The sequence below is a fragment of the Solea solea genome, chromosome 4 (assembly GCF_958295425.1).
Source record: "Solea solea chromosome 4, fSolSol10.1, whole genome shotgun sequence".
NCBI classification, from domain to species: domain Eukaryota; kingdom Metazoa; phylum Chordata; class Actinopteri; order Pleuronectiformes; family Soleidae; genus Solea; species Solea solea.
The window spans coordinates 15,782,096-15,794,374 of NC_081137.1; the positions used below are offsets into that span (position 1 = coordinate 15,782,096).

Here is a 12,279-nt window from a genome sequence, read left to right on the forward strand (position 1 = left end):
TTGTCGGACCGTCACAAAAACCTCGACGTTTTTACCTAGTGAGATCGACATACTGACTTCCTAACAACTCAAAACAAAACCGTTTTCATATTATTTATCTAACTAATTGGTGCTTCTGGTGCAAAGTGTACAGAACGAACACTTTTTTGCCTACGCGACTTTCCGTAGATTTGTCGTCATCGTCATCAGCAACTCATCCTGCTGTCTTGTTTGTAGCAAACAGTAAGCTAGCTGAGTATTGTTGCCATGTCACTGCGGACAGTGCTCACAAATTACATCTAGAGTCAGGGTTCCTTCTATGACAGCATATTTAGTACTTTAATGTTGGATAATACGACGCGTATAATAGGCCCCGCCTACACCCAGAGGTAAACAAATAGCATCTGAGCTGCATTACGGTAGCCATCACCACCGTACCCGTGTCGTCGTAAGTAAATGGAAATAATTTCGCAATGAATTGTCGCTCGGTGGTTCTTGAGGTAACAGTGGAGGCGAGGCAGGTGGAGGAAGCCATGCTGTCTCTGCTACACACCATCTTACTGCACCGCAGCTCTGGGAAGTTTCACTACAAAAAGGAAGGCACCTACTCCATCGGTACAGTGGGAACAGTGGACATCGACTGTGACTTCATCGATTTCACCTTTGTCAGGATTTCCTCAGAAGAGCTAGACAGAGTGATCAGGAAGGCTGTGAATGAATTCAAGGTAAACAGTCAATTGTGACATACTGTTGTTAGCTGTACTGCATGGGTAGGCCTGACAATGGAGTCGTTTATTATTATTTTTAATAGCAGCAGGTATGATTGGATTCCACGATTCCTCGTCCTTTTATTGTTAAGCATATTGTCATTTGCCCTATATGTGATGTCATCAAAATGGCAGCGATGACAAAAGTTAAAATAATTCTGAACAAAAACAATAGGACCTCCAGCTCCAATGGTTACTAGTGATAACAATAAAAATATCTAGAGATCCACAATATTATCAGCACGATACATACGACAAATCTTTTTACGTTTATTTATTTTGCTCACTGAAGACAATTCATATCTACATCTGCTATATAAATATTATATTAATTTCACTACAGAAAAGACTAAATTACCTTTGCAGTTGGTTATATATCGTTATCGGTATCATCCCAAGCAATAAAAGTGTGTTATGATATGGAATGATAATATAAACTTATTAATGATATAAAATGAATCTTTTAATAAACAAAAACATAGAGAAATAACTTGATATTAAGTGGCAGGCTGTATGAAATTGATTAAGACCTCTGACTTAACCTTAACATTCCTCTTTCGATAAGTAAAATGTGTCTTTAAAAGGGATTTCAAAGAGGATTATGTGCCCACCAAATAGATGTCCTTTCACTTTAGAGCCTCAGGTTACAACTGGGCACATATGGTGTCAGGAAGCAAATGGAGTGAAGCTAAAATATGAGCAGATTGCTCTCTTTCAGTGTTTCTTTAAAAAAAGTCTACCTGTTTATTATATGCTGTGGTTACAGGATGCCCTGAGCAACACTGGCAGCGATGGCGTGGGGCAAATCTCCCTGGAGTTCTATCAGAAGAAGAAGTCTCGCTGGCCGTTTTCTGACGAGTGTATTCCCTGGGAGGTGTGGAGCATCAAGGTCAATGTCGTCAACCTGGCCAATGAGCAGGAGAGACAGATTTGTAGGGAGAAAGTGGGGGAGAAGCTTGGCGATAAGGTGATCAACATTGTTGAGGTCATAAATCGCCACGAATACTTGCCAAAGATGCCCACCCAGTCTGAAGTGGACAATGTTTTTGACACCAGTCTTAAAGATGTCCAGCCATACCTTCACAAAATCACATACCAGATCACTGACTCTCTGGGCACCTCCGTAAGCACCACCATGAGGAGGCTGCTTAAAGACACCCTGGCTCTGTGAGGACACTGCAACACAGAGAAACAAATATAGATAATTCTATCCTCAGATATATCTAAAGTCACACCTGATATCTTTTTTTCCTTTGAAAGTATGGTTTATCAGCTCATCTACTTCGCATCAGTGTAATCACCGTAGTGACATCTCTACCCTAACTATAAAACTTTTCAAAAGATTTTTTTTTTTTCAAATAATTTCTGTCCAAATTGTCTTCACCTCCCTCTATTACCTTAAGAAATGCAACTTAAACACAGTAGTGAATCAACACCAGATGTTAGTTAACTTTATGTTGTTAATGTTAGATCTGTAAATTATTGTAAATCTTTGACAATAAATGTTTATTGTAACTGATGTTAATTAGTTAACAACAGTCATTGATCTTGAAAACCATGTATCTTAACGATTGAGATGAGAACAATTGCTGGTAAAGATTAAATCTGTCTTTTTTCGTGTGTCTGCAAAAGTTCTGGATTTGGAAACAGGTTTCCTCATCCATGTGTAAACTTCCTCTCTGCACACATTAACATGGAGAGTGTGACCTGACACATGGGGAGGACAGGATTTCCATTTTGCCATTTTTTCCAAATTAAAGCAAGCACTTCCTAAGTTCACTCCCAGGTTTTCCAGCAAGTAATTGTCACTGTGGCCCTGAGTGAGAAAAACATCCCAGTGGCTCATGTTCATCTGCTAACGGGAGGATGTGTGTATTTTCACATAATTAGCTCCACAATTGAATAAATACACAAAGTTTGATTGACAGGTCACATAGATAAAGCTCACAACTGGGTTATTTATTTATCTTTGCTTTGCTATTTTGTAAAAAATACTGATTGACCGATACTGCTATGATGTTTGTTTGTGCAACACAAACTAATGAATAGTTCAGGGATAAGGTTTGGAGATTTGAGAAGATAATGTACAATGTACTGTATTTTTATCCTTAATGAAGTATATGGAGGCATGTATAAATAAATCCATTGTTCTTTACTTTTCCAAGCTTGTAAATACTGCACACATACTCCTTTATACTTGCATGAGTAATTGGCAATTGTTTTGTTTTGTTTTTTCAGATATGATTTTACATACATTACATTAGGTTTTCTTTGTTGCCCTTATCATACAACACATTAATCAGTGTCTCAGGGTTTATGGACAGAACATATTCAAAAATGTCACTGTGGCCTGTGAAGAATTCTTATTATTTTCTAATATTTTTGAGTAAAAGTTTACTGGAGAAGCCCTAGACTAAAATTTATACCTGATGACTGAGTTATTAAACAGCTCACAAACATGTTTACATGTTGTTCAGAGGAATAGTTTGTAAAACCTTTGTTGTGTGAAGTTGCATATTGCAGCTGATTATCCCTCACCTCACTCTTCCCTTCCAAGTTTTTTTGAGAACCCATGAAGCCTTCAATTATTCCATAGTGGGCTCCTGCAAAAACATGGCGGTCCAAAACGGTGGCCCCTGTAGAGCTGACCCGGTTCCTGATAGAAATATAAAAGGCTCATTCAGGGGTAATGAAAAACAATCTTTCATACATACAGGCAAATGATTGTACACTTATACAAATAAAGAATAATTACTTTAGCATCAATGTCTGCCAAATAAGAATAGTTTTACACACTGTACCTTCAAACCAAAATAATTTGTATATATCACAGATGATGTATTCTCCATTGTTACTGTTTATTACAGAAATGAAGCACAAGAACTGTAGAAAAACCTAAACACAAAACAGCTGCATGTCTCCAAAAGCAACAATAATACAACCAATGTTGATACAAATAGTACAGTATTTGTTATTGCAGTGAGAGCACAGGAATACTAAAAAGATAAAACTTTTTTTATACTAACAAAATTGGTACAAAATCGAAGATACAAACACTTCCATATACACAATTCTAGTCATTTCTGTGAAACCTTGAAAAAGAGTTTCTCACAAGAAATTAAGAGCACTATTTATCGATACGGGATTTCTCCAATGAATTTTACACCACTATGCAGCTTGTGTTGCTAATTTAGAGGAAAACAATTTTTCTTTTTTTGTGGAGAAATCAACTTCACCCACGTAGTAGCAATCATAATAATTTATGACACATCTTCTAATCAGTCAAGCCAAAGCAGAAATATATATATATATATATACTTGTATACGAGAATACAACTGTGGAACAACTGGAATACAATCAAAACACAATCTTCAGATATAATCCTTTAGGAAGCAAGAACATTCTCTCATCATTCAAAGAATAAAACAAAAAGCTTCTCTCACGCCTCCATCTTCTTCACTGTACCACCCGAAATCTAAATGCCTGAGTCATAAGTTGTCTGAAACTCTTTTGTGCTTTTATGTAAAATAATAAGTATTTGAACATTTGCATAAGGCCACCAAAGCACTGTAAAGCTGGGTTATCACCACCTGTTTGATTGCACAAATCCGTCAGTGTATGAGTATTAACATAACACTGTTGCTGCTGGGGGTGGTGGATCTTTATGAATCGGCAATTAAGTCCAATGTACACAAATGAATATTCTAACTTCCATGATCGAGTTGAAAACTGCATAAGCATACTGCAGCATGCTTTTATGAACGCCTTCTTAACGTTTCTTTGCTTCAAAATTATTTCTAGAAGCTGACATCAGCTTGACACTAGAATGATGTGATTTTTCAAACCCACCATGTCCAATTTTTACTAGTCAGTTGGTTTGAGCACCTTTTACAGATGCTTTCTTTAAAAACACAATTTTCATTTACCTGCGGAGGGAATACACAATGTTCTCAAATCTTACGATGGATAATTGCACTCGTCTCGTTCACTTCTAAAAATGACTCACCAGACTCGCAACAAAGAAGATGCAGTAAACTGTTAAGTGCTGGATGAAGAGTGTAAGCAATCAATGACGGCTGCACACTGAGATGCAGTGCTGACAGCATGAGGTGTCTGAGGTGAGTCTGACATACAGCGTGTGCTAGATTATACTGAAGGTCAATCAGTCTGCGGCTCCAATAAAAGAGACCACATTTCAAAGGAATGCTGTGTGAGTGTGAAGAAAGGAAAACATAAACTGCTGGGCCTTGCTATTGTTTTTTACGTCTGCCGGCCAAAACCTCAGTTATGATAACCCAAGCAAACATTTTGGACTGAGTCACCCCATATAACAGAGTCAAACTGTTAAAACAAAGTGCATATTCAATACATTGTTGAGGCCACTAATATCATCTTAAGGGATGTCACTCACATCAAAAGATAGATCTGACAGGAAAGCAATAAAGCACTAATATTGAATTCAACAGCAACCTCCAAATGTTTAAACAACTTTTTCCACGCTGGGAAAAAAAAAAGTGTACACAGTTGTACCATCTTCCGTCGAGGGGTGCAACTATGTACCCTGATTTCCCAAAACACCACGATAGATTAGTACAAGTAAACAACCAAAATAGGATTAAAATAGCTAAATGTTTAGAAAGTAAAATAAACCATTTATGATCATTTCATCTCACAAAGGGATCTAGCAATTGATTGCACATTCACGTTTACACCTCTATTGAACATGGCTACTGTAATATATGACACTGGAGGCAAGCGGATATTAACTATACATTCAAAGTCTTCCTTTTGTAGGCTGAGGTGTATTTATTCTATCAGGTAATGTCTCTCATGCACAGAAGCATATTGCGTTTACCTGAAAAAAAGAAAAGAAAGAAATAAAGAAAGAAAGCTCTGTTTTTCTGAATTATCACGATCATTTTTCCTTAAAAATATTTTCTGCTCTGATTTTTGTCTATTTTTTTGATTTCTGTCCTACAATCAATAACTCGTGAGTGAAAAGTAGTCAAAACAAAAACAAGGCCTTACTCATACCTTAATAACGCAGACAGTCTGTGAATGTCTTAAATACCTAACCTCCACTGTCTCAAACAAAAGAAAGTAAAACTTGATTAAACTAGACAAGCGGGACACATTTGCTTCCATTAAGCTGTCTTTCCCGTGGCTCCCATCCTGTTCTTGCTCGAGATCTCCTTCAATTGCTGTGTCCTGTTCAGTTTGTCCTATATGAATAATTCAGAAAAAGAGCTTTTTTTCAGGTGAATGCACTTCGCTTACATTCCCAGGAGAAACAAACTGCTAAAACCTGTCTGATGCTTACATGTGGCTGTGACTCTGCTCATGGCTCCACAGACTAAAGGCCGTCTTGAAGGTCCTGTGACAGAGTTTACACATGTACTGCCTCTTAAATGTCAGTGCAGACAATGATGGAGCATGGTAAAAGAGTGTGTCTGATTCCTGAGGGCCACCTGGATTCTCCATACTGTCCGACCTTGACAGAGGGCTGTGGCTGCTGGGTTGCTGTTCTGGTTCGAGCCTCTTCGTTTTGCCTGTTGACGAGCTGCAGGGCTCGGGGCTACTGGACTCCTCAGCCATCACTGCGGCGACTGGGCCCGCCTGGGTGGATTTGAGCACGGTGGCCTGTGGTGAGCGATGCTCAGGGTTGTGAGGAGTCGTGGGAGGGGAGGGAGTCAGGGGCGAAGGGTGTCTTTCAATCTCTTTGGCTCCAGGCTCGTGAACATGGGACTGGAAGTGGCTCCAAAGGCGGAAGTTGGTCCTGAAGGCTTTGTTGCAGATGTGACAGATGAATGGTTTAATGTGGCATAGCAGCTCCTGGTGTCGTTCCAGGTCTTTACGTGAGCTGAAAAGATTCCCACATTTCTCGCATGGCCACACACCAGGTTCCTCACACCCAGTTTTGGCAGACTCTGTGTTTTCCCTCTCACTCACAGCCTCCTCTAAAGGCTCTTCCTTGACTACAAGCTTACCGAAGTGACCCATGCTCAAGTCCTCAGGCACATAGGACGAGGAGTCTTCTGAATCATACATGTGTGGACCTGAGGAGTCACTGTAACTGATGTTCTCTCTTGAGATTCCAGTCGCAAGAGGCTCATCACTGTAATGCTCCTCTTGGAGAATGTCAGACACCTCTTCATTGTTCTCTTGTTGCCGTAGTTGAATCTGCTCCTTAACAGTCATCATGTTGTGGTTATGGACCTCCACCTGGTGACGCCATATGCTGAAGGAGGATTTGAAGGTCCGCATACACTCCAGGCATGTCAGTTTCTTATACTTACAATGTGCCTCATGGTCCCTCTTGACAGATGGACTAGAGAATCTGAGGCCACAGTAAGGACACACAGTCGCATGACGACAGCCCCTCTCATGATCACCCTGCTCAAAGAGAGATGACAACTTCATATTACATAGTCTACAAGAGTAAACACCAGTATCTGCATTCTTCTGTGGAATGATGTCATCCTGCTCCTGGTAGAGGATGCCTTCACTTGATGTGTCCTGCTCAGCTTTTTCTGCAGGATGCGTCCTTAAATGCTGCCTGTACTGAGACTGGAACACAAATACTTTCGCACAGTAAGGACATATATAGCTGGGCCTTAATCTCTTCTTGGTGAGTACAGGAGATTGCAAGCTCTGCTTATTCCGCTTCAGCTTCCAAAGCAAAGCTTTCTTTATTTCTCTCTCCCTCACAATATCTATTAACTTCTTTTGAAATTTCTCATCTAGCACGGAGGAGCTGGAGGATGAGGCAGGGTTTTGTACAACACCATGCTGAGTTTGGCAGTGTGTCCACACTTTGAAGTTGGTATGGAAGCGCTTGTGGCAGATGTCGCAGGCATACGGCTTTTCAGGATTGTGATACATATTTACATGACGATGTAGACCAGCGCTGGACCTGAAAACCTTCAAACAGTTCCAGCATTTGAAAATCTTGTTCTTAGTCGGCTCCCCACTGTTCTCATTTGACTCACTGCTTGCACTCTGATGTACCGTTTCTGTCATGTTCTCATCAAATGAGAAGGTACGTTCTTTATATAATTTGTTTTTCTTGAATGGGTACCTTCTGTTGTCTGGTCTTTCCTTTCTTTTTCCCGAAGAACTGAAGTCTACCTTGGAAACTTCGTCATAATTTGTTTGCAAGTCTTTAAGATTGACAGGCAAAGCATCTCCCACTGTGATTCGGACAATGTCCATTGGGTCGGGGAGAGGACTGCTTGGCTCAGCTTTCACACTGACCACTCTTTCTACCTGAGTTTCTTCATCATACCTGCTGGGGTACGGTGGCCTGAGAACCAGAGATGCGTTTTTTGGATTGCCATTTTGAGCCGAAGGTTCTGGCCCAGACGCTTTTGATGCCATTTTAACCACCGACTGTTCTCGATTTTGCAGGTCCTTGAGCTCCAGTGTGGGAGAGAAGACTGGAACGGGGCTGTCCATAGATAATGATCTGCGGAGTAGGCTTTTTATGAGCGGCCCGCTCCTGTCAATGGTCTGGCTTGGCTCCCGGGCCTGACCCTCAAAGGGCACTTTGGTGTGATAGCGCTGCTCTTGCTCCTCTTCATCTTTAGTAACACGGTCAGTGCCGAATTGCATCCTGATGTGCTGCGTTTCAGCGTCACTGAATGAAACTGAGGATGTCAGCTGAGGCCGAAGAGATGTGATGTGTGATGATTTCCCTTTTAGTATAGAGGTGTAGGGATAGGTGAACTTCCTGTCAGCAGATTCACTTTGTTCAGATAATTTCCTGCTGATGGATTCAGAGTTTCTTACCGATTCCTGCGAGTTGTGATCTGCTGGTGGGTGAGCTGACACAGGGGTCGAGTGAGGAGATAACGATCTCTCTGGTGTTTTTCTCTGATAATTTGGGCGAGAGGGATGGGTCGTGTCATTCCGGACCCGACAAACAATGACACTCCTTGTCTGGACATCATTCTCATCCCCTTCTGAGAACGAAAGCCTTTTTCTTGACACACAATATGATGCATGTGGCCTTGCAGACACTATGTTGGTAAGGAAAGGGATTCCAAGGCTGTAGCCCAGTTCTTGAATGGCTGCCAGGCTGCCTTTGTCCACAAAGAGCGAGGAGGAGTAAATGTAATTCAGAACTATTTCAAAGGCGTCGGGTTCACAGAAGTCCAGGTTGACCACTTTTAGTGATTCTGCATCCACCCGTGTGAACAGGGACTGGAAATATTCACTGCTGGCAGCCAGAACACTCTTATGAGCCTGGTACCTCTGGTCTGCCACAACCAGGACTACATCACACATCTGACCCCGCAGCCGCTGCTCATTGAGAAGCCCCAACACTGACAGGGTATGGGAGGGGTTACTGTAATGTACCAGGCTCTCCATAGCTGAAAGACAAGGGGAAATTAATTAGTCTTTTATTACAGGAACATAAATGCAAAGATCCGATTTGTCATGTTTTAATAGACACACTCATTAACAGGCACATTATCTCTCACACACAAATGTTTGAATGTGTCACTGATACCAATCTCTTTGAATGACCTATACATCCTTCAAGTAAGAGACCATTTATTCAGACTCCTGTCCATTAGGAGGAATCAATGACTTGTTAAAATAACATCAAACACATTTCATCATCTACAACAAAAGTCTTTATACAGTAAAAATAAAATGGTGAGTTTAGTTTCAAGTGTATCTCGCACACAGTGACTACTACAGTGTTGTATGCTTTAATGAGTGGGGTCAAAATTGGGGAGACACAAATCAACATTTTTCCTTTCCTTTTTTACAGGACTATAAGCACAAGCTACAGCAATGTAGGCTGAAAAACAATTTATCATCATGTGGGAGGTAATGTCATCATGACATCACTATGAAGTCAGAAAATGACATCATGGTGCATTAACTCTCAGATCACATCACACAGGACTGAGCAAAAGCTTATTTATTTGAACCACAATCATTTTTCATCATATATTACATAGAAATAACCTCATGATGACTCATTATGAAATGGCATTATTACAACATATATATGTAAACAGTGTGCATGTTTCTTTAGGTGATGATGAAAACTATAGTTAGTCCAAATCCAGCTGTGAACATATGTTGATCATTGTAATATTTCTCTATTATTGGATTATTAACACCAAAATCTATTGTAATAATTTATCATCAAGCTGATTCATTATACACTGCAAACTGCATCATAAGAGTTTTAGTATGCATCAATATTAGTATTACCCTATATGTACTCAATTATATATAATCGTGGATCAAATGTAATGCTTTGGCAGGCCAAGGACGAACTATACAAATTATTAAAAAGTAACTCAGACATGTTGGAAACAATAAACTATATATACTATACTGTAGGTAACTCCTAGGGGGTTTAAAAACAAAAAGGAGAACCTCTGCAATAGAAGCCTCTATTCGATGCTTTAAGAATGCAAGAGCATGTTCACCAACTCAAAATGAAAAACAGACAATGTATTTATTTTGAAAACTGTGACAGGAAGCGTGTTACTAATTGCTGTCTACAGTGTCACTTGTTATTATACGTTCATTCATTCAGTAACTACCAGCACAGACTTGCAATGAACACTAACAGCAGACAGACAGAGCAGCAGCAGCAGCGTCACTTCTCTATGAGGAAGTCTAGAGAGACTGTTTCAGCATTAGATCACCAGACTTGGCTCCATCTCCTACGACAGATAACTTCTCTGTCCGAAAATGTCGCTGTCACTTCAGAGAAACAGTCTCTCTCTCTCTTTCGCTCCCCTCTCTCCCCCCCTCTCTCTCTCTCCCCTCTCAGTGCGTGTGTGTGTGTGTGTGTGTGTGTGAGAGAGAGAAAGAGAGAATCAACAGCGAAACCATTTACCGTCAATACTCAAATGGAAAAAAAAAAGTTAAGCGCGTTTCATTGGTCTCCAGAACGGCGGTATTAATCCCGGACTGAAAAGAGAGAGAGGCTGTTTCCGAGCGGGAGGAGTGGATTAGCTGTTACCCCCCCGTGTGTAATTAATAATTTTCATTACGGTCTTGTTTTGTTCTTAATGTGCTCTGCTAAAACGGTTCAGGGTGGCCTGACGCGACGCAGTCGCTGACGGTAAGTGAGGTTGTCGCTGCTCAGGTTTACCAGCAACACAATCCTCCTTTCGAGTTACGTCAGGGAGGAAAAGGAAAAAAAACGCTTCTTCGTCTAACTGTATTTCCCGCCGCCTGCTGCCTCCGTGTAGCGTTAACTTACACTAACATGTCCACACTTACCGTGGCCGTCGTCGCTGCGCTCTTTCCTCCGCACAGCCGCCACTTTATTCACTGTTGTGTAGATTTCTGCGCACTGGTCGTGATTCCATCCATCTTGAATTTGACGTCATCCCACACTAGGGATGAGGTCATCGCAAAGAACGCTCGTCACGTGCGCCTCGTTGTGATTGGCTGTTCGAGAGGCAAGGGGCGGGGCAAACGGAAGAGTCGATACTGAGGCTCATTTAAAGGGATAGGTCATATTTTTTTAGGTCGTTTTCCGTTTTTGGAAGTCCTGTTTTTTTATGACTGTAAAATAAATAAACTAACTATAAAGTTACATACGATTTGAAATTAACTGAATGCTTGAGCAGGATTCTGTAATTATTTGGTATTCTCACCTAGTATAATCTAAACTTTACACATTAGACACATTACATCTACATTAGTCAAATGCACGTTTAAAATAAATATTTAGAGAGACTGGAATGTTTTCCTTAACTATTTTAGTTCCTAAAATAAAGAAATCATCTTTGGTAGGCATAAACTGCCAGGTGCAGATATAATAAGCATGTAACTACACGCCCACTTAACCCCAATGAAACTAATTAGGTCCGTGACTGAATGCTAGTCACTATAGCATGGCAGTAGATTTGTATCATTACTCACATCCAGTGGGGATTTGTCGGCATGTTTATTGAGCCTACAGCCTTTGAAAGCCACTGTTGTTGCCAGTGCATCAGTCTCATGGCCGTGTCAGGTGTGGTTGTGCCCAGATTAAAAAAACATGTTCCAATTGTATTCTAGAATTCCAATTATACTCTGTATTCTATTCTGTTTTTGTGGCGTTGTATTTCCTGTTTATGGACAGTAGTTGACTTGTACCTGTAGCTCTGCCCCTCCCTGTGTCCACATGCTCCAGTGCATCAGCATCAGTGCCAAGTCACCATGACAGGAAGGTTAATCGAGCACAGTTTCACATCTCATTACCATAAAAGGTGCACCATATAACACTAATCACTGCATTCACTGAGTGTAAAAATATGCGTACAATCATTGAATGATCTGTTATTGAATATGATCTGCAGTATTTCTTGCATGCAGTGTAAACTCACATTGGTTTTAAAAATCACGACAGACTCTTGATTCAGTCTTTTTATAGCCCAGAACTTCGACAGTCACAGCATGTTGCTGGTCCTCTGTATCATGCGGATGAAGACATGTGGGAAATTGGCAGGGAGGTTCTCACTCCCCCTTGCCTGACATTAATGACTGACACAGACTGTTAATGCCAGC

General features: G+C 40.7%; 2 protein-coding genes across 3 annotated transcripts; one reads left to right on the plus strand and one right to left on the minus strand.

Annotated features, from left to right (window-relative positions):
• Positions 1 to 53: 53 nt before the first annotated feature.
• Positions 54 to 2,901, plus strand: atg101 (autophagy related 101). Its single transcript, XM_058628135.1, has 2 exons — positions 54 to 704; positions 1,513 to 2,901. Exons 1-2 carry the CDS (start codon positions 453 to 455, stop codon positions 1,915 to 1,917), a joined length of 657 nt encoding a protein of 218 aa, XP_058484118.1. The 5' UTR covers positions 54 to 452; the 3' UTR covers positions 1,918 to 2,901.
• A 162-nt stretch (positions 2,902 to 3,063) lies between these two features.
• zbtb21 (zinc finger and BTB domain containing 21) lies at positions 3,064 to 11,234 on the minus strand. 2 transcript variants are annotated; one of them, XM_058628131.1, is made up of 3 exons: positions 11,005 to 11,234; positions 6,068 to 9,119; positions 3,064 to 3,402 (listed from the first exon to the last, which is right to left on the minus strand). In XM_058628131.1, the coding sequence occupies exons 2-3, from the start codon at positions 9,115 to 9,117 to the stop codon at positions 3,141 to 3,143; spliced, it is 3,312 nt and encodes a 1,103-aa protein (XP_058484114.1). In that variant the 5' UTR covers positions 9,118 to 9,119; positions 11,005 to 11,234; the 3' UTR covers positions 3,064 to 3,140. The 2 variants fall into 2 exon arrangements, with proteins under 2 accessions (XP_058484114.1, XP_058484115.1); XM_058628132.1 differs by lacking the exon at positions 3,064 to 3,402 and adding an exon at positions 3,953 to 5,969 and having other exon boundaries at positions 11,005 to 11,231.
• Positions 11,235 to 12,279: the final 1,045 nt, after the last annotated feature.